At 41.6% G+C, this 25,809-nt stretch overlaps 1 protein-coding gene across 2 annotated transcripts in view; it reads left to right on the top strand.

Annotated features, from left to right (window-relative positions):
* Positions 1 to 25,809, top strand: part of LOC100076621 (transmembrane protein 132B) — a 503,774-nt gene that overhangs the window by 395,866 nt on the left and 82,099 nt on the right. For both annotated transcript variants that reach the window (XM_029054864.1, XM_029054855.2), the window contains exon 5: positions 25,494 to 25,637. In XM_029054864.1, coding sequence (XP_028910697.1) covers positions 25,494 to 25,637 — 144 coding nt within the window. The remainder of the gene's footprint in view (positions 1 to 25,493; positions 25,638 to 25,809) is intronic.

Here is a 25,809-nt window from a genome sequence, read left to right as displayed (position 1 = left end):
GAGGCAGAGTGGATCTATGGAAAGAGCATGAAATTGGAAGCAAGGCGCCCTGGGTTTTTATTTTTTTAAAGATATTTGTTAAGCACTTACTATGTTGGCACTGTACTATTGTGCCTGAGTGCTGGGGTAGATAAAATTAATCGTGTTGGAGAGAGTCCATGTTCCACATGGGGCTCACAGTCTCAATCCCCATTTTACATATGAGATAACTGAGACACAGAGAAATAAAAGGCTTTTCCAAAGTCACACAGCAGACAAGTAGCAGGGCTGGGATTGGAACTCAGGTCCTTCTGACTCCTAGGCCTGTTCTCTGTCCATTAGGCAAAACTGCCTCGTGGCTCAATGGAAAGAGCACAGGCTTTGGAGTCAGAGGTCATGCGTTCGAACCCCAGATCTGCCACTTGTCAGCTGTGTGACTGTGGGCGTCACTTAACTTCTTTGTGCCTCAGTTACCTCATCTGTAAAATGGGGATTAAGACTGTGAGCCCCACAGGACAACCTGATTCCTCTGTGTCTACCCCGGCGCTTAGAACAGTGCTCTGCACATAGCGCTTAACAAATACCAACATTATTATTAACTCTGCCGATGGCCTACTGTATGACCTGGGGCGAGTTACTTAACCTTCTGGGCCTCGGTGTCCTCATTTGTAAAATAAAATAGGCGATTTCCATACCTTTTAGGCTGTGAGCCTATTTGGAACAGAGATTGGGTCCATTTTGATTATCTTGTATCCATCCCAGCATTTAGCACAGTGCTTTGCACTTAGTAAGTGGTAAGATAATAATGATAAAAATATTTTTTTAATTATCTGGTCTCAGGGGTCTACATTTGAACTGGCATGAGTCTGGTTTGAATCCTATCTGAAGGCACACTTCCTTCCCACCATTAGTTAATGCCCAATTTAGTTACTTCTTTCCTTTAGATCTCTAACTGAAGCTCACCACATGCATGAGAATCCCCAATTAGGCACATGTGTTTCCACGCCTCCTGCCATTCCTTTTATACCTTTATTCCTCTGTCACCACCTTTGTATGGGTTGAGCATGTGTATTTCTGCAGTTTTACTTGTGTATATAAATTCATACGTTTAGGTCCCTCAAGTTCATTAGTATGTCTTTGTCTTTATTGCTTCCTCATTAGGTCCTCAAGGTCAGGGCCTGGTAACTTTATTTAACCTAATGCCTACACAGTATTTAACATATAATGAAAAAGAGCAACAAATGTTGGCAGTAGAGAGAGGTCAGATTTCCCATCACCACTGATATTTGTTGAGCAGAGAGGACTGTATTTGAAGGGGAGGTTGGCGGGAATGGCGGGGGGGTCCAGAAGAAGAAGCAGCATGAGACTTTATCCCTGCCCTTAAAGAATTTAGAGTTTAATGGTTCCCTTCTTTTATTTTGGAAAATTGATGTTAAGAGCAGTTGCTTAATCCTACAGCAGAAAACAAACCTATGATAGGGACAGAACTAGAATAAGGGTGTGTTAGCCCTCTTCCCAGCTCTGAATATAAATAACAGTAATAGTATTTGTTAAATGCTAACTACGTGTCAAGCACAGAGCGTGGCCTTGGGAGTCAGAGGACGAGGGTTCTAATCCCGGCTCCGCCACTTGTCTGCTGTGTGACCTTGAGCGAGCTGCTTAACGTCTCTGTGCCTCAGTTACCTCATCTCCAAAAATGGGGACTAAGACTGTGAGCCCCATGGGGGACAGCCTGATTACCTTGTATCTACCCCAGTGCTTGCAACAGTGCTTGGCACATAGTAAGAGTTTAACAAATACCATCATCATTATTACTCAGCATTGGAGTAGAAATTCAAGATAATCCTGTTGTACATGGAGTTCACAATCAAAGGGGTATGGGGAGGAGGACAGGTATTTAATCCCCATTTCACAGAGAAGGAAACTGAGACAAAATCAAGCTAACATCATTAGGGTAGAAATTCAAAATAATCCTGTCCTACATGGAGTTCACAGTCGAAGGAGTATGGGGACAAGGACAGGTATCTAGTCCCCATTTTACAGATAAGGAAACCGAGGCAAAATCAAGTTAACAGCATTGGGGTGGAAATTCAAGATAATCCTGGCCTACATGGAGTTCACAGTTAAAGAGGTATGGGAACGAGGACAGTATTTAATCCCCATTTTACAGATAAGGAAACAGGCAAAATCAAATTAACCAAGTTAATTAAGGTCACCCAGCAGGCAAGTAGCAGAGCTGGGATTAGAAGAACCTAGATCCCCTGACTCTCACCCCATACTCTTTCAGTTGACCACACTGTTTCTCCTAAGTTCCTGTTAGTGGGTCCATTGCTTCAAAACGGGCCATCGATCCAGGTGTGATGTAAATAACTGAGATGTGGAAAGTCTTATTGCTCCATTTGCCCTAACCCTAGGTTAGTTACATCTTCTGGCTAAGTCAAGTCTCCACTGGCTGTTTCTATTTCATTTCTTCCTTCACTTGAAGTGTTAGTCCCCTGCCTTATTAATTGCTGTAGCTGGTTGTTCGTGGGATTTTGTTACATCTTATTGTACTTATACCTCGGGCTGTTCAAGCAACTGGTATGATCTATAAAACCCAACAGGAACAGATAAATGAAAAATGGGGTCAGTTTGTAGAGCGGCGGAACGTCTTTGTGGCTAAGGGACTTGGTTAAATAAAACAAATACTGACAGCCCCAGTGTCCGAGAAAGATTCAGTGTGTACAATTGCTTCATTTTGAAATTATAAGATGTTTTAATTGAGATGAGTTCAAAAGAGAATCTGAAGCTCATTTAATTTTAATTTTTTTTCAATTTGTAATGTTTTAAAAACATAACCCCAAATCCTTTCAAAACAGCTTTTACTGGGGCTGAAGTGATCCTTCCTGAAATAATGCATATTTAATTCTGGTTCCTACTAATGAAAATAGCTTTGCTCAGTCATTGAGTAGGATTTATTAAGTGCCTACACGCATGAGCTAAATGAACCTCTGTGAAGGGCATTGTTCATCTGAAATGGAGAGGTGGGTGAGAGCTCAATCATGCAGTCTTCATAGGGCTTTACCGGGGCCCGGCGTGCAGGACCTATAATGGTGATGATGAGCCTCGTTCTGGTCCCTGACACCTGGGGGCCGAAAACCTACACGAAGAGATCGATTATAATCTAGTGTTTAGTGTCCCTCTCACCCTTGTCAGTCATTTTCCCTCCTGGGGCCCAGTAGAAAGGTGAGAGAGCCTACTGAAGAAACTCTGAAGATATCTCACTGTTCAATATCCTGTGCCATATCAACCCAGCAGCCACCCCAGTTCTTATCATTGATGCCTATCCCCAGCCATTTCGCTTATTTATACGCATATGCTATATGTGTGTGTATATATATAAATGCATATTGTGGTCTTATGCTGTCGAGTCGTGTCCGACCCATAGCGATGCCATAGGCACATCTCTCCCAGAACGCTCCACTTCCATCTGCAGTCGTTTTGGTAGCGTTTTCTAGAGTTTCTGGTACCTAGAGTTTTCTTGGTAAAAATACAGAAGTGGTTTACCGTTGCCTCCTTCCACACAGTAAATGAGTCTCTGCCCTCGACTCTCTCCTGGGCCGCTGCTGCCCAGCACAGGTGAGTTTTGACTTGTATCAGATTACCTTCCACTCGCTAGCCACTGCCCAGGCTAGGAATGGAATGGATATGCCTCTGCTTGGCTCTCCCTCCTGTAGTCATGACTGGTAAAGTACTGGAAACTGTCCAGCTGCAACCCTGAGATGGCCTAGTGGCAAGAGCACGAACATGGGAGTCAGAAGACATGGTTCTGATCCTGGCTCCACCACTTGTCTTCTCTGTGACCTTGGGCAAGACACTTAACTTGTCTGTGCCTCAGTTACCTCATCTGTAAAATGGGGATTTAAGACTGTGAGTCCCATGTGGGACAGGGCCTAGTTCCAACCTGATTACCTTGTATCTAACCCAGCGCTTATAACAGCACATAGTAAGCACTTAACAAGTACCATAATTATGTATATGAAATATATTAATATATATAGTAGATCTGGGTTCTAATCCCAGATCTTGGTATTCAGGTTGTTCTATGACTGATGAAGGCTTCTGCCCAAAGGATACCATAGGTATTCTGTGAAGTGGACAGACCTGATGTGATTCCTAAATAGTAATTCGCCAAGCTGTTAGCAAAGATAAATGCCTTCTGGGTCACAACACCACAACTGGGGTTCATTTTGCTTCAAAAATGGGTCCTCCATGTTTCAGAAATAAATAACCCCCCAAAAAGCCAGAAAGAAAACATCTGCTGCATCCCTGCCTGTCATTTGCTCGTTGCATTCTGTTCCCCATGGGAATATGACCGTCGGGACAAGGTATGAATTGCACTGCACAGACTTGTAACATTATAATCGATTTCTCTGAGCAGATTCTTGTTTCTCAAGTCTGAATCCTGAAGCTTATCCACCATCCCAAGAGAGACTCCATCCAGTATGACCAATTATCAATTTTAAATTTGAATTGCTCAAAGGATATTATCATCCTCAGCATTTGCCATCATCTGCTGTGAACATAACTCTGTGCAGTACTTGAGGTGAGAGGAAAAGATAATAGAAGTAAAAGATGTGAACCCAGGTCCTTAGTGGAGATTTCACTCCAAGAAAAAAAGAAGATTCAGATGAGTAGACATGGTGCTATATAGATATATTAGAAAACATTACTTTATAAATCCAGAGAAACTTTTGAATACCCAAGCAGCTGTTTTGACATATTGTTGAATATCGTGGAGATCAACAATATATCAAAACAGCTGTCAGGAGCTTTTAAAGTTATTCTCATTTATTAATGAACACTACACTTCTCAGGGCTTGAGAACTGTCTGCCTCTCTTCCATCGAGTAGTGTAGTTCTGGAGATTTACAGACAAGTGCTCCACCGGAGAAATAGGGCGTTGCATTTGAATCACCGAACACCTTACGCAGCTGAAATGCTTCTTATGAGCAAAGCCAATTTTAGAAGCTCCCTATTCATTGTACTGCTTGACAAATATAATTTCACCAGTTCCCTTGCCTCGGAACAGAGAGAAGGCAGGGGAATACTCAAGCAATAAAGTCATTTTCCTATTTAGGGATCCTGTCATCACCTCTAAGAGAACAGAACACAAAGCCTTTTAGTATCTTTTGACTCCACCTGTTCTTTCTGATGTGTTCATCCTTAAGTAATCAGGGACAGAGATGGTATCACATAAAACAGAAGGTTTAAGGAATATAGGATCCATTGCCGACTCCACCGCTGACTGAGAGAGCCTTCATTCCCTCATTTTTAAATAACAATGCCTGCTCCTTAACAACCTTAGAGGGGTGGTGAGAGAATTAATTAGAGAAAATATTATGAAGGCATTCAGTGCATCTCAGAAATAGATGTTCTATAAGTACGGTGAACCTGAACCTTTAGCAAATGGTAAGCGTGGGCAGTCTAGCTTTTTCAGAGGGGCATCTCGTAGTGGGCGTGGAATGTGTCTGTTTATGATTGCATTATCTTAAAATTGTTGGGTAGGGATCGTCTCTATCTGTTGCTGAATTGTACTTTCCAAGCGCTTAGTACGGTGCTCTGCACACGGTAAGTGTTCAGTATTACGATTGCATGAATGAAGTGCCTAGTACACTGCTCTGCGCACAGTAGTGCTCAGTAAATGTGATTGACCGATTAGACTGAGTGAGCAGAGCAGCCTACAGTTACTCAGACGCAAGTCTCTGATGAAGTAGGAGTTTGTAATGAGGAAGAGGAGGAAGCTTGCTTTTCCAACACAGTACCAAAAGATACACGGCTGTGCTCCCAGGTTGATTTTATATATGTACATATAAAATGTGCATATATACAATATTTGTTAAGCACATACTTCTCTGGGGTAGGTACAGTTAATTAGGTCGGACACAGTCCCTGTCATACATGGGGCTTACAGTCTAAGTAGGCCCTAAAGACAACTCAACGTCAACATTCTGAAGAGTAAAAAACGTATCAAAATAAGAAAGCCCACCTGCGAAGAATACAGTAATCAAACATTTATTGAGTGTTTACTGTGCAGACCAGCCCTTTGATGGTGAGATCTCGATCATGTGTGTTGCTGAATAGAACGATGGAATTGTGGAATTTATTTGAATGTCCGTCTCCCTATCTAGACTTTACACTCCTTGGGGACAGGAAATATGTTTATCAACTCTCACCAAGTACTTAGTACCGCTCTGCACAGTAAACACTCAGTAAATACCATCGATTGATTGACTGTCAATTCCACATTGCATGCATATGAAGGAAGTTCACCATCATCCTAATGAGTTTGGCCTTTTCAGGACCGATCATTATTTTCTAAACAGCCTCTTGGTATAATGATCTTCCCGAAGTCTCCGCTGAAGGAGAGCACCATCTCCCCCAACTCTCCATGCCAGGCTGCACTTCTATCCTTGCTATAGTGTTTTGGGGGCCATATAGTAGTTCTCGGCTTAGTGGCACTCAGTATACCCTAGATCTCTTCAACTCTGACATCCCACCATTGGTCGTACATGGTTCGTGGCTTATTTGGAGGTCAAATTGGAGGTTTTTGTAGTCAGTTGTTTTGTTATCACTGTGAAAGACTTAAAAGTTTTTGTTGATGCATTTCTAGTTTTACTGCATACCTTTTGGAATTTTAGAAAGATTCGCACCAAATCATTGTTTGTTGCGTTTCCTCACTGTATCTATAGGCGTAGAGGTCGGCCTGGTAGACATTATCTTTGAAAACCACCTATTCCCTGTTCTTAAGACTACCAACTCTGTTGCATTAAATAAGGATGGTATTTGTTAAACGCTTACTATGTGCCAAGCACTGTTCTAAGTGCTGGGGGGGGGATACAAGGTGATCAGGTTGTCCCACGTGGGGCTCACAGTCTTAATCCCCATTTTACAGATGAGGTAACTGAGCCACAGAGAAGTGAAGTGACTTGCCCAAAGTCACACAGAAGACAAGTGGAGTAGGGATTAGAACCCATGATCTCTGACTTTATTGCTATCGTTTTTGTCTGTCTGTCTCCCCCGATTAGACTGTAAGCCCATCAAAGGGCAGGGACTGTCTCTATCTGATACCAATTTGTACATTCCAAGCGCTTAGTACAGTGCTCTGCACATAGTAAGTGCTCAATAAATACTGTTGAATGAATGAATGAATGAATGACTCCCAAGCCCAGGCTCTTTCCACTGAGCTGCGCTTGTATTACTCTCCAAGCACTTAGTACAGTACTCTGCACAGTAAACAGTCAATAAATATGATTGATTACTGTATTGTTCACAGGTGGGCTTTCCTATTTTGATACATTTTTTGCTCTTCAGGATGTTGACATTGAGTTGTCTTTATGGATTGCAACTTTTTCTTACATTGTTTGGATTGCTGGCCTGAGTTTGGGCACCATGAGCTGATGGTCAGTCCAGTATTACTGCATTACACATTGCTGCAGTAATTCAGACATCTAAGACCTGCTGTCAAAGATGATGCAGTTCTGGAGGTGCTATTTTTTGGACTTTGGATATACTCCCTGATGTTTTTCCCATATTGGAGAGATGAAAGATAGCGCCAGTGATTATGATGTTATTTTTACCATATTCACGAAGCAGAAATAGAGCAGTGTTATTTAATGTTCTAAGACCAGATGATCCGATTATTATTAACCATCATCCACAATTGAGTACCAACCATCAGCAGAGCCCTATTCTAAATGTTTGGGAACATACAACAGAAGCAAGAGATGGTCCCTGACCATAAGCGCTTAATACAGTGCCCTGTACATATTAAGCACTCAGTAAATATTATCAATTGATTGATTGATGAGGAGTTTAGGGAGTTTAGTCTCTTAGGGAGACAACTGGACACAAATTGCAAATGCTGTTTGTCTTAGGTAAAAGAGTAACTGCATAGATAGGTGGAGGTGAAGAGGGGCCGAGTTAAGTGGTTTTGAGAGGAGAACGAGTATGTGAATAGGGAAAGGAATGATAAATGAATCAGGCAAGGGATATCATGTCCAAAACTAAGCTCCTTATCTTCCCTCCTAAACCCTGTCCTCTTCCTGACTTCCCTGTCACTGTGGACGGCATGACCATCCTTCCCGTCTCTCGAGCCCGCAACCTCGGTGTCATCCTTGACTCAGCTCTCTCATTCACCCCACACATCCAATCCGTCACCAAGGCCTGCCGGTCTCACCTTTACAATATCGCTAAGATCCGCCCTTTCCTCTCCACCCAAACAGCTATTGTGCTGGTACAGGCTCTCATAATATCCCAGCTGGATTATTGTGTCAGCCTTCTCTCTGATCTCCCTTCCTCCCGTCTCTCCCCACTCCAGTCTATTCTTCATTCCGCTGCCCGGATCATCTTCCTGCAGAAACGCTCTGGGCCTGTCATTCCCCTCCTTAAAAACCTCCAGTGGTTGCCTATCCACCTCTGAACGAAACAAAAACGTCTCACTCTGGGCTTCAAAGCTGTCCATCACCTTGCCCCCTCCTACCTCACCTCCCTTCTCTCTTTCTACTGCCCACCCCTCGTGCTCCGCTCCTCCGCCGCTCACCTCCTCACCGTCCCCCGTTCACGCCTATCCCGCTGTCAACTCCTATCCCACGTCCTCCCGCTGTCCTGGAATGCCGTCCCTCCTCACCTCTGCCAAACTAACTCTCTTCCCCTCTTCAAAGCCCTACTGAGAGCTCACCTCCTCCAAGAGGCCTTCCCAGGCTGAGCTTCCCCTTTTCCCTCTGCTACCTCTGCTCCCCCTCCACCCTCTGCTCCCTCTCCCTTCCCCCCTTCACCTCCCCTCAGCTAAACCCCCTTTCCCTCTGCTCCTCCCTCCTTCTTTCCCCTCCCTTCAGCACTGTGCTCATTTGTACATATTTTTATTACCCTATCTATTTTGTTAATGGGGTGTACATCCTCTTGATTCTATTTATGGTGATTATGTCGTCTTGTTTTTGTCCGTCTCCCCCGATTAGGTTGTGAGCCCATCATTCGGCAGGGATTGTCTCTATCGGTTGCCGAATTGTACATTCCAAGTGCTTAGTACAGTGTTCTGCACATAGTAAGTGCTCAATAAATACTATTGAATGAATATCATGAGAAAGGTATAGGTAAGTTAGGATGGGAGGAGTTAAAGGTGTAAGCTGGAATGTGGAAAGAAAAGAGAGCAGATAGGTAAGGAGTCAACTGGTGGTGAGGCTTACATCCAAAGGTTACACCCACAATTTTGTTCAATGTGCAGAGAAAAAGGTAGAAATTGGAGGTTTTAAGGGGAAGGGATGACACATTCTGGAGGCCATTTCAGCAGCATAGTCCTCTGAATTGAAATCTCCCACGTTCAGTTCAGTTTGTCAGATTTTATTAGCAATGGCATGCAAGTCCAGAAAGTATGTTGCTGCTGTTGTGCATATATGCTAACGATGAAAGAAGTGTGAGTATTGTGTTGCCACTTATGCCTCCGTGTAGATTGCTCATTCTCTAGACTGAAAGCTCGTCATGGGCAGGGAGCGAGTCTACCAATTCTATTTTATTGTACTCTCTCAAGCATTAGTTCAGTGCTCTGCACTCAGCAAGTGCTCAATCAGTACCACTGATGGATTTGAGAGGTCAGAGATTCAGAAGTGTCTGATTGCAAATCCACAATCAGTGATGAGTGATGTCACACTCAAGGGAGGGTGGGTTGCAAGAAGAAATGTATTCAGTGCTTTTTTCTCTGAGTAATCCTTACTGGACTGTGTCTGATGTGATAGCCTGTCTACCTCATTGCTTAGCACAGAGCGGAGCGCTTAATGAATGTTATTATTACGATGATGATTGTTATTAAGGTACTCCAGTTTCCCTTGATACTATGATGTTGCTCCGTATGTGGCCTGTTATCATGCGACTAGCTCCGTCCTTTGTAGTAGGCTACTATGAGAGGATCGATGTTCTGTAATGCAATGGGCATTTTTTTATCCACTCTTTTTAAATTACGCTGAAAGATTAAGGTCACCAGCTGGAATCCTCTGGTACACCTCTTTGGAGATGCTGAGATAGGCAGTCTTTAGAGCACTTTTTCTCCTAGCTTCCCCTTATGAAGTGAGCCGAGCATTTCTAAATAAGGCTGATTAGACACCCAGGATGTCACCCCGCTACCTCTTTTGCAATTGAATAACCAAAGAATACCTCCCCCCCCCCCATGTTGGATAAAAATAGGGAATATGTCACTGTTAGTGGGATGTGCATTCTTCTCTGGAAGATGGACTTACTTTCTGTTTTGTTCCATTAAGGCTTCTCTGTGCCCTCAGAAGAAATAACCTCTCAATTTTCTTTCGAGTTCTCTCGATGATAGTTTTTGTCGGTTTGCATTATATATGAATATCAGGGCTCATTTAAAACTCCATCTGATAAAATAACCTGTACCATTTTCCTCAAGGATGGAAATGAAAAAAAATAATGATTACAACATTAGACAATGGCACTGTACTTTGTAGCAGAATATAACCCCTGGCAACATGTTGAATGGCACAATTTTCTCATACCAAGAAATGTGACCTGGCATGGGAAAAATGCCTTTTATTTATTATATTGTGAGGAGATTCCTTCCCTTGTCCCAGGAGAGTAGCTGCTGGCCTTACAGTGTCTTCTGGTTATTCATCCTCTACCCAGTAGAGAGAAAGACATCTGCTGACATGCAGAATAAACTATGAAATATGAAATATTGAATGGCCGTTTCTGTCCGCAAGATGACAGATACTTTCTGGTGGCAAAATCATTTGGAATTGTAATCTAGACATAATGCTGGCTCTGAATTATAGTGCCACTCAGTAAAAGGGGAAACAAAAATCACCCACCCAACAAAACCACATCCATTCCTATTTCACCATGTTCTCCTTAACCAATTGTTGGGGGGAGATGTACACATCTTTAAATTAGATTTTAGAAATCAGTTATTTACAGTACTGTCTGTCTCTCCCTCTAAACTGTAAACTCATTATAGGTAGGGAACATGTCTGCCTACTCACTCTTATCGTACTCTCCCTAGAGCTTAATACAGTGCTCAGCACAGAATAAGTGGTTAGTAAATACTAGTGATGATAAACTCTGTTATACTCTCCCAAGTGCTTAGTACAGTGAAATGTACACAGTAAATGCCCAGTAAATATCACTGAATGATTAATTGGTAATACTGTGGAAAATATAGTAGCCTTGTGAGGTAGATTAGCTAGTAGGTCAGTTTCTTCATTTTGTCTCCTTTATGTTTCCAAATCTCAAAGTTAACATTCTTCAGTGCTCCACCGAAGGACCTTTTCACTGGCCCATAATGGTGAAAACTACGATATTTGTCAAAGGCCTTCATGGTGCCTGAGCAAATTGAAAAAATAATAAAAAAAAGAATTTATGACTTATTTGAGTGGTGAGTGAAAACATCTTATCGGTATCTATCCTTTTCCACCCTTCCTCTCCGTGTAAACTGCTATCATATTAATCCAAGCACTTATCGTATCCCACCTTGATGACTGCATTAGCCTCCTTGCTGACGTCCCTGCCTCCTGTCTCTCCCTATTCAGCCCATACTTCACTCTGCCACCTGGATCATTTTTCTACAAAACCATTCAGTCCATGTTTCGCCACTCCTCAAGAACCTCTGCATCAAACAGAAATTCCTTAGCGTTGCTTTAAAAACACTCTGTCCCCTTGTCCCCTCCTAACCTACCTCCCCATCTTCTTACTACAACCCAGCCCACCCACTTTGCTTCTCTAATGCCAACTTACTCACTGTACCTTGATCTCGTCTGGCTCATCGCTGACTCTTTGCCCACATCCTCTCTCTGGCCTGAGATGCCCTCCCTCTTCATATCCGACAAATGATCATTTTTCCCACCTTCATGACTTTATTAAAAGTGCATTTCCTCCAAGACGACTTCCCCAACTAGGACCTCATTCCTCTTTTTCCACTCTCTTCTGTTCCACCCTGGCACTTGGATTTTCACCCTTTATATATTTAATTTTATATCTGTAGTGTTATTTGATGGGGATTGTATCCTCATCCCTCTCAGTGTCTACATCATCTGCATTAAATATTTTTAATGAATAGATTTTACATATAGAAATTAATTATTTATTATTCCCCAAGTACTGATTACTGTGGCCAGAGTGTATTACTAGGTTTCGTTTATACACATAGTTTGTATGTGAATTTCATGGCTCATAAATTCTTTCAATTTACTGGATAAATCACATTTTTTCTCCTTGCAGTATTGAATCAGTGAAAAACATTATGTTTCTCCACAGGGAGTTTGTTTAGGATAGATTGCAGAATTGACCAATTTATCTTTAGCGGTTTAAGATCGAGTACATTGGAACTATCTGACGTACGATCGATATTTTTTTTTTAAATTTCCATTTCAAGAGTATTTTGTTCTTCCATTGTACTCTCCCAAGTGTTTAGTACAGTGCTCTGCACACAGTTAGCACTTAATAAATCCTATTGATTGACTGATTGATTCCATAAAGTAGTATATCCATCAGGGCTTAGTCAGGAACTGGGGAGATAGTTGTCCCCACATTCTTACTGAAACTGCTGTCATTGAGCAATAATGGGGGAGGATTTTACTGTATTTTCTTTTCATAATTTAAAAAAGTATGGAAGAATTTTGAAAAAGAAGAAAAAGAGAAATGGGAACCAGTCACCAGATCTCAAACAAGTTTGAAGAACAAGGTTTATTGTTAAAAACAGTAGTCTATTAAAATAGGAACAACACTCTCTAGTCACGTCTTTGAAAATCTTATATAGATTTTCTGTGAAAGGAATTGTCCCTCTCTACCTAGAAATAAAAGAAGGTGCATTTGTACTCTGAAATGAAAAGGTGTTTTAGGAGGACATTTTTTAAGTGCTGGAAAATACCATTTATCGGGCTTACATCTTTTTCCACTAGTCTGGTTTGGCAATAGATCTTTTTTCCATTCATCAGTCCTGTGTGTGAATGTGTAAAATTTTTTCTTCTCTTCTCTGTTTATTCTAAACCCTTATTCAACCAGTCAGTTGTATTTTTGGGATGCTTACTATGTACTAAGCACTTGAGAGAATATAATGCAGCAGTCAATCAAAGCAGTGGTATTTGAGTACTTACTATATGCAGAACACTGTCCTAAGTGCTTGGGAGAGTACAATACAACAGAGTTGGTGGACATGTGCCTCTTTTTTTTGGCATTTGTTGAGTGCTTACTATGTGCCAGGCACTGCATTCATTCATTCATTCATTCAATTGTATTTATTGAGCGTTCTCTGTGTGCAGAGCACTGTACTAAGTGCTTGGAAGAGTACAATATAATAAACATGTAATAAGCTCTGGGTTAGATACAAGCTAATCAGGTTGGACACAGTCCCTGTCCCACATGGAGCTCACAGTCTTAATCCCCTTTTTTCAGATGAGATAAGTGAGGCCCAGAGAAGTAGAATGACTTTCCCAAGGTCACACAGCAGACAAGTGGCAGAGACAAAATTAGAACATAGGTGTTTTTGATTCCCAGACCTGTGATCTATCCACTCGGCCATGCTGCTTCTCTTCTAAGAGCTTTCAGTCTAGACGGGAACACAGGCATTAAAATAAATTATGGATACATACAGAAGTTCTATAGGGCTGAGGATGGGGTGAATATCAAGAGTTTACAGAGTTGCAATTCAAGCTCAAGAATGATGCAGAAGAGAGAGGGAGTAGGGAAAATAAGGGCCAACTGTGTTTCCCTCGACTGGTAGATTGATTCCAACACCAAATCCTCAATTAGATCCCAAGACGTTTTCTGTAGTGGTAATCACGATTTTATTTAATGCTTGCTTTTCGTATTGAGGAGAATTACAAGAGAAATATAAAATGAAGTCCCTGTCATTTAGGGGATTATAGCCAAATGATGTTACCAGAGGCATTATTAGTTAACAAAGAATCAACACAATACAGTGGTATGGTCACTTAATGAATACTTTCTTTGTGGCAAACCAATATCATTATTTAGAGGGAAAGATGCCAAATTGTACTACTGGCCCGGCTTTTGTTAGCTTAAAATGTTAATCCAACTTTCATATTACAAGATGGTAGAAACTATTCCAAGTTTCCCTTTGGTAAGAATAGCTAAGGGAATTTAGAGCGGTCTCATTGCTAAATGACTTTATCGAAGATGCCTGAAGGGCATCAACAACTTTTATCCTTGGTTACTGCAAACCAGATGATCTAGATGAGCAGAATGCACATTTTCATTTTTTACCTATCACGACCTCATTATTGCTTGTTTCTCTTCTTAAGATGGATTGGGTTCTCAAGCTGCTACTTCCTCTTATTCCGTGTGCTTCTTTTGAAGTGACATCAGAAATGCTCTTACCTGCTCTCATCTTTGATCTTCCTTCTTGGTCTTTTCTGCCATCTGTAGCCCTGGAATAAGTGTTCTTATCTTTTTCTCCATACAAAGGCGACAGATGATTAAGGAGTGGCGGACATGTTATTTTAAGTATCTTGCATTCAGGTTGAGAATAATTTGCCAAACTGGGTACAGCTGGCCGGTAAGTTAGCCGTTGAAAGAGCAGTTTTCATCATCAGGTTCAATTTGGGGATGTTGGAGGAAAAATCCCATCTCTTTTGGGAGAAAAGGTGCTCCCATTTTTCCACTTTAACAAGCAGTGTGGCTTTGAGAAAAGAAAATAGGCCTTAGAGTGTGGGGACATGGGTTCTGGTCCTGGCTTTGCCTTTTGCCTGTAGGGATATCTTGAGTAAGTCACTTCACTTCTCTCTGACTCAGGTTCCTCTTGTGTAAAGTGGGGATTAAATACCTGTTCTTCCTCTCCCTGGGATATTGTGTCAGTACAGATTATCTTGTTTCTATTTACCCCAGCTCTTAGTACAATGTTTGGCATGTAGTAACCACTAAACCATTACAGTAGCTATTATTACTGTCCTTATTAACTAACAATTTACAACTTTTCAACATAATTAGGTTGTGTAACACCTTTTATTATCAAAAGCTTTATTTGCTGAAGGACAAAATGAATAAGAAAGTGTGTGACTTTTCAGGCACTCAGATGACATTAATGTCACAATATAGTTCATTGCAAATATCTAACCGAAATGAATAAAAACAGCCTTGCAGATATGTGAGAAATATCTTCATTAACCACCTCTATATCTACCATGATAATAAAGATAATGCAACTGATAATAGTGAACATCAGTAGGTTAAAGAAGTATTCAGAGCCACGTTATCAAGTTGAATTATAGTTTGTATTTGCCCACAGACTAGTCCTTGACTCTGGCTTGTGGGCTTGTACTTTTTCACATTGCTGTAATAATGGGTAGTTAAAGCTAATTTTCAGGAATTGATTTCTAATTTCTTCCCCCACTGGTGAATTATCTCCAACCATAATACTATCTCTGAAAATTCTATTCTGGGTCTTCACCAATAAGAAAAGAATTGTCTTTGTTGGGAGCATTCACTGTGGTCATCCCTCCGTGCTAGAAGTTGCGGAAAAGCTAAAATGATTACTATTAAGTGCCGTCGAGTCATTTCCGATTCGTAGCGATTCCATGAATATGCTTTCTCTGGAATGTCCTGTCCTCTGCCATAATCCGCCACCTCTCTAACTTTTTTTCCGTTGTGGGTAAAGCAGTCCGACGTAGATTCTACTTCGGTCATCTGGGGCACAGGGTTTGAACATGGCCACAGACCAGAAGGGGCAAATCTGCAAGTTACTGTTATTTTTTTTCCTTATAGCCCTGCTGAGGAAACCAACCTGCCTGTAGGTGAGCTCAACTCAGAGTCCTGAGTAAAGAAAGCAGTGAACAAGAATGTGAAAGTGTCACATCAGGAGCAGATTGATAAAGGATGCTGATGACTGAACTTGCCATCAGGCAAATGCATCCTTGATATCAATGGGAGATATGTCTACAGCATGGCAGTAAGATGAGATCCTTTGATCTTGTCTCTCCCACAACAAATGCGATAAAAGCTGATTCTTTCCAGGAAAGAGCATTAGGGTTGCTATTGTATTATGTTGGTAAATGGTTCCCTGTGGAGAGAATAGAACTTATTTGCTAAGTACAGAGTGCTTTTTAGCTGCAAGAAGACTATTGTTAGATCTGGACCTTTTAAAATAAGGGAAATACTGTCTAGCCTCTTCTATAGCTATTAATAAAGAAAAGAGCAGACTACAATAATCACATGAGGGAGAAACAGGCAAAATAGAGTATGATATTTGTAAAATCTAGGTACGTAGAACCCAGAGACTGCCTTTAAACTAAGTGATTAATGAGAACTGGCAACTAAAATCAGGTCAAGAAAGTGGCATTTAAATTAGCATGTGCAGTTGCCAAATTTTGGATAAGCAGTTGGAGAGTATCAAACTGCTAATTTGCACACATCTATTACTTGTGCCCATAAAAGGACATTTATATTCCAACTGGAAGTCTCTGAGATTTGGCGGTAACAGTGAATTCCCAAAGCATTTTAAGTCTTTTCTTCGGAAGAACAGTTGCACCATTTATACCTGAATTTCTCCTAACTCCCACCAAGAAGATTGTTAAAAATGCTGCATATTTGAAATGGATCCCCAAAACTATTTGAGGCAGAAATCACACTAAAGACTGGTACACACTCATTTCAAAAGGACTCCCTTTCTTCTCCGCCCTTACCTTTCTGAGTAGTTGCAGTGACACATTGAAAGTGTCTGTTTCAAATCCCATTTTACAGTCAAGATTGGGAAATCAGATGCAATCGATCAATCCTATTTATTGAGTACTTACTTTGTGCAGAGCACTGTGCAAAGTGCTTTGGGAGTGTACAATATACCAAAATTAGCAGACACATTCCCTGCCCATAATGAGCTTTAGAATAAAGAGACCTCTGAGCATCATGGCGGTATTTGTTAAGTTCTTCCTATGTGCCAAGGCACTGTACTATTTAGACTGTGAGCCCGTCATTGGGCAGGGATTGTCTCTATTTGTTGCTGAATTGTACATTCCAAGCGCTTAGTACAGTGTTCTGCACATAGTAAGTGCTCAGTAAATACTGTTGAATGAATGAATGATTGATACCAGCAAATTGGGTTGGACACAGTCTCTGTCCCACATGGAGTTTACAGTCTTAATCCCCATTTGACAGATGAGGTAACTAAGGCATAGAGAGGTGAAGTGACTTGCCCCTTGTCACACAGCAGACAAGTGGCAGAGCTGTGATTAGAACCCATGTCCTTCTGACGCTTTGATGAAATCTAAATTCCTAGCCAAGGGGGGAATAGTCCTGTTGTTTGTCCCTCTCCATTGTCCTTGATTCGTTTCCAGAGTAAAGAAAAAGAATCCTCATAACGTAGTATGAAGCTGAAGTAAAATCCTTAGATGTTTTACTCTTTGGTGACAGGATTAACTAGAATAAAATATTCCAAGCCCCTGTTGAAGTGTATTTTAGTAAGTGAAGTTTAGAAGATTTTGTGCCAGGCACATCTTGAAAGAAAATCAATAAATCAGTATTATTTATTGATGCTTACTCTGTGCAAAGTAAATTCTTGGGAGAATAAAATAGTAGAGGTGATGCTGGCACTTAAGGAGTACACAGTCTAAATTGTGTGTGTGTGTGTGTGTGTGAGAGAGAGAGAGAGAGAGAGAGAGAGACAGAGAGAGGGAGACAGAGAGAGAGAATGTGTCAGGGGAGAAGACTGTAAAATAAATTACAGATGAGGAAAGCACCAGAGTTTAAATATATGTACATAAGTGAAGCAGCGTGGCTCAGTGGAAAGAGCATGGGCTTTGGAGTCAGGGCTCATGAGTTCGAATCCCAGCTCTGCCACTTGTCGGCTGTGTGACTGTGGGCAAGTCACTTAACTTCTCTGTGCCTCAGTTCCCTCATCTGTAAAATGGGGATTAAGACTGTGAGCCCCACGTGGGACAACCTGATTCCCCTATGTCTACCCCAGTGCTTAGAACAGTGCTCGGCACATAGTAAGCGCTTAACAAATACCAACATTATTATTATAAGTGTATTTCTCTTATTCCTACACCCACCAGATAGCAGGGAATTAGTATCCAAGTACCTAGGTGTTGCAGAAGTGCTGAAGTTGCAGCTGGGGACATGTGGGTGGAGTAGAGAAGCAGCATGGCTTAGTGGAAAGAGCCCGGGGGCTGGGGAGTCAGAGGTCATGGGTTCGAATTCTGGCTCTGCCACTTGTCAGCTGTGTGAGCTGTGGGCATGACACGTAACTTCTCTGTGCCTCAGTTCCCTCATCTGTAAAATGGGGATTAAGACTGTGAGCCTCATGTGGGACAACCTGATTACCCTGTATCTACCCCAGCGCTTAGAACGGTGCTCTGCACGTAGTAAGCGCTTAACAAATACCAACATTATTATTATTATTATTATTAAAGCAAGGAGATGAGAGAATAAACGAGGAATACCCCCTGGAGGAAATGTGATGTTGAAAGGGCTTTGAAGATGGGGAAGGCAATGGTCTGTGGCTTATGGAGCCTGAGGGAGGTTCTCAACAGAAAAGAGAACATGAACAATAGATAGGTGGTGAAAGAGATATGAACAAGACACAGATTTCTTTCACTGTGTCAGAAGAGGTAAGGTAACATCTTCATCTAATGGTATTTGCTAAATACTCACCTGCTAATGATAAACCAGATTTTTTTTTAAAAAAAAACCACAATAGGGCCTGAATACTTTGATTCCTTTTAACCCCTAAGAAGCTGTAGATAGTCTATGACAGGAACTTCATGCCATCATTTTTCTCTTCAGTGAAAATAGAAAGAACAGCTATCTTTTTGACCTCATAAATGGAGAAGTCTCTAAATTCGTCATGAGTAAATATTGGAGTCCCAGTTCGATAGAGCGGGAGACCCAGGCAACTATTGATTGTTTTAAAATTTGAAGACCCTTTGTTAAATGATAAAATTCTACCCACTCTAGCATAGCATTCCTCAAAGGCTGCTAAAGTTTGAGCTTACTGTCAATAAAGGTTAGCTCCGTCGAGCTTTCTATAAATTATTCTATTGAGTTAAAGGTCAATGGGTTAACCAGTCTATGTGTTTCTTATAATAAATTCCAGGGTGTTCAGGAAGCAGTGGAAGAGACAATCAATATGATCCTGAAAAACAAAAATAACTTACCTCCAAGCACTTTCATTAATATGTATATGAATCCTAAAACACCCTTTAGATATGTGGGGAAAGTACGTCAGAATTGCTTGAGATTATAATAATTTAGCAGAGCATCTCATTTATATATCAAGATGGCATAAGTGTCATCCATTACATGGGTCTTGGAGCTGAAGAAAAAGGTGTTGAATTAGTTATTCAAGTTTAAAAGTTATGCTTTCTCCATTAATTTTAATTTTTTTGAAAGTATCTTTATAAGACTGGTTTCCACAAGATTCCCTCTAAATTTCCTTTCAGGAGATTCAGTGTAGAATGCCTTTGTTTGGCATTGCGCTTTTGTCTCGAAGGATGCTCACAGTACTTCAGTTTTGCCTTCTCAACAACTCTGTGAGGTAGAGAGACCGATGTTTATATTCCCATTTTGCAAATGAGGAGCAGTGGTGCAGAGAAATGAAGTGACTTGCTCACAGTCCCCCGGTAGGCCGATGATAGAGCTCGGACTCCTCCCTGGAGTCCTCTGGTTTCCAGGCCAGAGCTCTGCCTCACTATCTCCCCAGCATGAAATGCAGGTGTGTAAACATCCCATCTCCCTGCTTCCTTCACTGTATTTTAAATGCACTTGGAGTCAAGGGACCTGGATTCTAATCCCAGTTTTGCCACTTGTCTGCTGTGTGACCTTGAGCAAGTCACGTCAGTTCTCTGTGCCTCAGTGACCTCATCTGAAAAATGGGGATTATGACTGTGAGCCCCATGTGGAACATGGACTGTGTCCAACCTGATTAGCCTGTATGTGCTCCAGCACTTAGATCAGTGCCTGGTACATAGTAAGAGTTTAGCAAATGCCATTTTTAAAAAAATGCCAATTCCCCATTAAAATAACCTGTGCAGTAGCATTTTTAGTTTAGTTTTGCATTGTCTGTTAAGTGTTAAGGACATCAATACCACAAGAGTTACAGTGGATCCTACAGTCCCTAGAAGCAGCGTGGCTCAGTGGAAAGAGCTCGGGCTTGGGAGTCAGAGATCATGGGTTCTAATCCCCACTCCGCCACTTGCCAGCTATGTGACTTTGGGCAAGTCACTTCTCTGTACCTCAGTTACCTCATCTGGAAAATGGGGATTAAAAACTGTGAGCCCCACATGGGACAACCTGATCACCTTGTATCTCCCCAGCGCTTAGGACAGTGCTTTGCACATAGTAAGCGCTTAACAAATACCACCACTATTATTACTATTATAGGAAACTAAAGGGGCATGGAGGAAGGGGCTCTCATTGGGGAGAGGAAGAATTCTGGCCAGATCTCTCACCCACAGTTTTCCCTGAATATTGGAGCCAACAAGGTGTCAGCTATTTACAGTAACTGAGCTGGAGACCTTATTCATATTTAAATAAAGCTATTATCATGGCCCTGGTTTCAATAGTTTAATACTCATCCTCTAGAGTATTTCTCTCAGTAGTGCCATCTAATCAGGTCTAGGTTTTAATTAAACAGCTGTCATTTGCTTCCTAGTTGTATGGCAACCTGATGTTGTATTAAATTTTCATTTAGCCTAGGTTGGATAAGAAGATTCCTTCAGACAACAAAGAAACACTATTAGCAGGTTACAGTGTAATTAAGGAGGGCTCCGTTGAAGTGGTAATGCATTCAGGTACGGAGAAGGAATTAGAGATAAACACTTGCATAATTATTATTCAGTGATGAAGCTGGGTGGTGAATGTTGGACCTACCTCATTTGGTAGAAATGAGTTTTTAATACGGATGCCACACTTAAGAAAGCAGAAGAGCACACTTGGGTTGGAGCTAGAAGACTTTAAAGGGGTTGTCTTTGAAATGCAAGGCTGCAGTGTGAGCAGTATTGCAGACTTAAATCGTATTTATTAAGCACCTACTGGGGGCAGGGCACTGTACTAAATACTTGGGAGAGTACACTGCGTTTACAAGACATGCTCTCTGCCCACAAAGAGCTTACAATCTAATGGGGGAGGTGGACACAAATAGGTAGGAGTAAGGTGGGCTCAAAGAGTAGAACATAACAGTGCACATTTATAAAAGTGCTGTGGGTAAGTTCCAATATGCTACTCGGCCATTGTGGAAAAGTACTGGCATTGAGTTGAATTTAAATGGGGTTTTCCCTTGGGCTGATTTCCTCTAAATCAGTGATTATTGGCAAGTTGAAAGAATCCCTTCTTGAATGTTTGTTGATGGCAGGTGGGTATGCCCACATCCAGGCTCCAAACATCGGACCCCGGAACCTACTGAATGGGATTGAAGTCCTTCCCCTCTCTTGTCCTCAACCCCATCAGGATTCCCATTTGCCCCCGCTTCATCCTGGGAAGGACTTAAACACTGATAATGTGAGAACTTACCAACTCTTAGAGCGTTGAGAAGGCCCAACTTGTGGTTCTGGCAGTGACTTTTGTAACCTTTGGTCTGAGCGACAAGGAGCTGGAAACCTACTTCTCTACAATGCCCAACTGATCTTGTTGAATTTATCATCCCTCTTGGTGCTTCTATATCTTTGTTTTCCTCATTCCTTATATTTCTGTTGCTAACCCCTTTCCCAATTTCCTATTCTATTGTGATCTCTTTGGGGGCCATGGCCTACATCTAGAACTCCCCTGTGGCCTTTTATTTTAAATCTTAGGATAGTGCGGTGCAGAGCAGTGTGCCTAGTGGAAAGAGCACTGGCCTGAAAGTCAAAGAACCTGGTTCTAATCCTGGCTCTGCCAGTTGCTTGCTTTGTGACCTTGGGCAAGACACTTAACTTTTCTGTGTCTGTTTCCTCAACTCTAAAATGATCCAATACCTTGTCTCCCTCATACTTAGACTGTGGAACAGTGGGACAGGGACTGTCTCTGACCTAATTAACTTGTACTTATCCCAGCTCTTAGAATCAGTCAATCAGTCAATCAGTCAATATTTATTGAGCACTTAATGTGTGTGGAGCACTGTAGTAAGCACTTGGGAGAGTACAGCACGACCCTATAAGAGACACATTTCCTGCCCACAGTGAGCTTAGAGTAGAGAGGGAACTTTAACTAGAACAGTGTTTAACACAGAGTAAGTGCGTAAATACCATAAAAGTGGCATGCATGTAGAAGGCATTTAATAAATAAATACTGTTCTTACCATGTAAGAAGGCTAGTTCCTTTAAAATATTTTCCTTAGGTTGGCTAGCGATAGGGTGGTAGTTGAACTCTGAAATCACACTCTACTTTCTAGATGACATACTATTAGGATCCAAAAATAGCCTGTAAGTGGGGCTTATGGAACTTTAAAAGTTATAAAATGCTAGGTTGAGGCATTGGAAATCATTATTCAAATTGAAGCCTACATAGTACTTTCGTTTTCCCCCACAAGAAGTTTACTTACGTTGGTAGCTGTGGCATATCAGACCTTGAGGTTTCCGAGGACAAATGAAGGCAGATGAAACTGGGTCAAAAGAAGAGTGCTTCTGAAAGGTTAGAGAAGAAATATGGGATTTCAAGAGGTGAGCCAGTAGTATTTGGAAAGGTTTTCTTCTTCTGAGCCTCTTAGGGTTCATGTGAGGTTAAAGTTTCGCTTGACCCCACGGTGGTGAGGTTGAATTTTACTGTCTCAGCATTCACTTTGCAGAATTGGCTTTTGGCTCAGGAGGGCCCAGCCCTCGCCTTTGGGAATGGGGCCTGGAGCTTGAAAGTTGCTGGCGGATAAGTGGTAAAGTCAGTTTCCACCCCCACAGCTCCCCAAGGTCAGTAGACTAAGTCTTAAGGCAGCAGAGAGACACCCCAAGTTTCCCATTTGGAAATATTGACCATGGAATAGTTGTAGACCTAGTTTTAATTCAACTCAAGCGCCATTTGATTAAAGACAAAAGGGGCCAGTGAGGAGTTTCATCTCTAAGGATTATTTCCTGCTGGGATTTTTCAGTTCTGATTATTCTACCATATTAGTCTTTCCGATGTTTGTGGAGTGAATTTTTGGTTAGTTGCTAGATTTTAGCTCTGCTAGACTGGAACCACTTTGAGGGCAGGGATTATGTCTATTCTATTGTATGGTCTCAAGTGTTTAATACAGCACTCTGCACTCAGCGAGCATTTGATAAATACTACGGATTCTTTCTTTGCTCTAAGGTAATGAATATGATTAAATGGTCTAATATGAGAATCTTTCAGAAGAGTTTTATGACTTGTGAAATGCTCTCCACTGCTTTCCTAAACAACCCACCTCCTCCGGGAAACATTCTCTGAGAAATCTCCACCTCTCCGAGCACGTCGTCCCGTCGCCAACCGAAGTACTCGTGTGACTACCTGTTCATTTTATTTATTGAACTTGCATACTTGTGTACGTAGCGCTGTACACTTTAAGCACTTGATATTCACCCCTCCTCCACCCTAAAGCACTTAATTTATTAACACATCCATGATTTATTTTAATGTCTATCTACCCTTCTAGTCTGTAAGGTCAGAGTGGGCGGGAAAGGGAATGTGTCTACCAACACCACTATATTGTACTCTCCCAGGTGCTTACTTAGTACAGTGCTCTGCACACAGTAAGCATCCAATAAATATGATTGATTGCTTCTTTGCTTTTATCAGTTGTGTTGTCCTTATGGGCAGGGGCATACTTTTTGTTCTGCATTGCCAGGCATCTAGCGCGTAGTGCAGCACCTATTAGGTGCTTGTAAATGCTGGTGATTTTGATGTTGACGTATTCCGTTTCCTGCCCCGAATCAAATCTTCATGCTGCTGAAATCAGAGCAAGTAATTCGTTTTGAACTTTTGAGATCTTACCACGTAGTCACTTTTTACTTATAGCACTGAAAATCCACATTGCCCTATGCTGCAGATTGAGAGGCAGTTTTGAGTAAAACAGATCATCATAAATGAACATAAAATGGTGTTCAGAGCATAAAACATATGGTTGGTACCAGAGTGAAGAGCCAAAGATTTACTTCTTGATGGATGGCAAGGAATGAACAGACGCGGCTGCCAATGAATGATTTAAACGGCTATTTAACATAAGGAGATTTATGTCCCCTGGCAGTCCACATTGTTAAGAATCACATTCTTGGTGTTTATGGCCACTGGTGGATGTTTTCTTCGGAGGGAAGGAGGAAAATGGCATTAGTGATGTACCCAAGGCACGGATGGAGAAGAGAGTTAGTTACGGTAAAACGAAGCTGTTTGTCTAGTGTTCATTTTACAGTGGTGCTTTTCTGTTGGGATTCAGGCAGAATTGCAAAAGCTTATTGTTTACATAGAAGTAATAGTCAAATTCTCGGCAAACTGTTAGGCCATGGGGGAAAGGGAAAGGGAAAAAGTCACGACACCTCCAGCTTATCTCTAGGACTTCTGACAGCTCAGTCCCATTGAAGTGGGAATTTCCTGGCTTTTAATTATTCAGTCCTAAAATAGATTTCTCACAGGACTGCTGTTCCCAGTTGACAAATAACTGTTGGTTTTATGGATGAGATTAATGAAAAGCAAATTACTTAACACTTCAATAAGTCTTCTCCCTTCCCTATTATTGTGGGGAGGAGGGAGTTGGTTGGGAAGGTTTGAGGCTGTTTCTACTTAGATCATGAAGCAGATCTTAGCAGCCTGAGGGGATCCCTGGGAGGACTGCAGTTATTCTCTGTCTGGTAAACAAAGAAAGAGAAGTACATTCTCCAGAGTTCCATTAGTTCACATGATCGGACTGTGTTACATAGATCCCTGTGTGACCAGGCACCTCCGTAGCAGCTCATTTGGAGTAATTAATCAAACTGCATCTTCACCAGGGTATAGACAGAGGCCTCAGCTAATGGAATCATTAGCGTGGCAGAGGAGGGAATTCATCAGAGGTGGAGAAAAATGCAGCGTGATGGCCAATAAAATGTCTTGAGGTGTGTGTGGTGCTTTTTGTTTTGGGGGTTCTTTTTTTTTTTGTTGGAGAAATGCCTATCATTTGCATTTGGCATTCTGCTCTTGTTTGTACTGTAACTATTCCCAATTTGACATAAAACAGAAGGCTTCATTCACCATGTAATCGAGCCCACAAAAGGAAGGAAATCACTTAAATGATTTTCCCCGGTGATTTGGCAAACATGGGGAAGAACTTTAATTGTTATACTTGTTAGATACATTTGCTATGCCCAGTATCACATGGGAGGTTGGTTAGAATCTGAAGATTGGGACAAGAGTCCCTGCCACTCAGAGTGGCTACTGGATGGAGTATCTCGATCTGTCAGTGCTTGCCGCTGGGCCATTCTAATTTTCTTTTGAGATCAGAAACTGAATTTGCCAGTCTCTATAATTTCTAAGTTAGGAATAAAGACCAGTGAAGTGCTAGACTAAAAATTAATTCTATTGGTCTCTTAGGGTGCATCCTTTTTAACCTGTGCATCATTTTCTTGCCTATAGGACACAGAAGTCCTCAATACAGCCATTCTGACTGGGAAGGCAGTTTCGGTTCCAGTCAAAGTTGTGGCTGTACAGGAGGATGGCTCGGTGATTGACGTATCTGACTCCTCGGAGTGCAAGTCTGCAGATGAAGACGTCCTAAAGGTATGTTGCGAGTCCTTGCTTTTCCTCTCTGTGTTACTGTCATCTGGTTCCGAAGAAGGCTTCGTGGAGCTGGGGTCAGATTCTGAGATTTCATTTTCAACCCTTTATGCTGATAAAAACATCCCACCATTTGGCGCTTAGAAATCATATACTTGCACCTAGTTCTCAAAGA

Source organism: Ornithorhynchus anatinus, chromosome 2 (genome assembly GCF_004115215.2).
Source record: "Ornithorhynchus anatinus isolate Pmale09 chromosome 2, mOrnAna1.pri.v4, whole genome shotgun sequence".
In the NCBI taxonomy this organism is placed as follows: domain Eukaryota; kingdom Metazoa; phylum Chordata; class Mammalia; order Monotremata; family Ornithorhynchidae; genus Ornithorhynchus; species Ornithorhynchus anatinus.
Note: the sequence above shows the minus strand (reverse complement) of the source record. Positions and strands in the feature narration are given on the sequence as shown.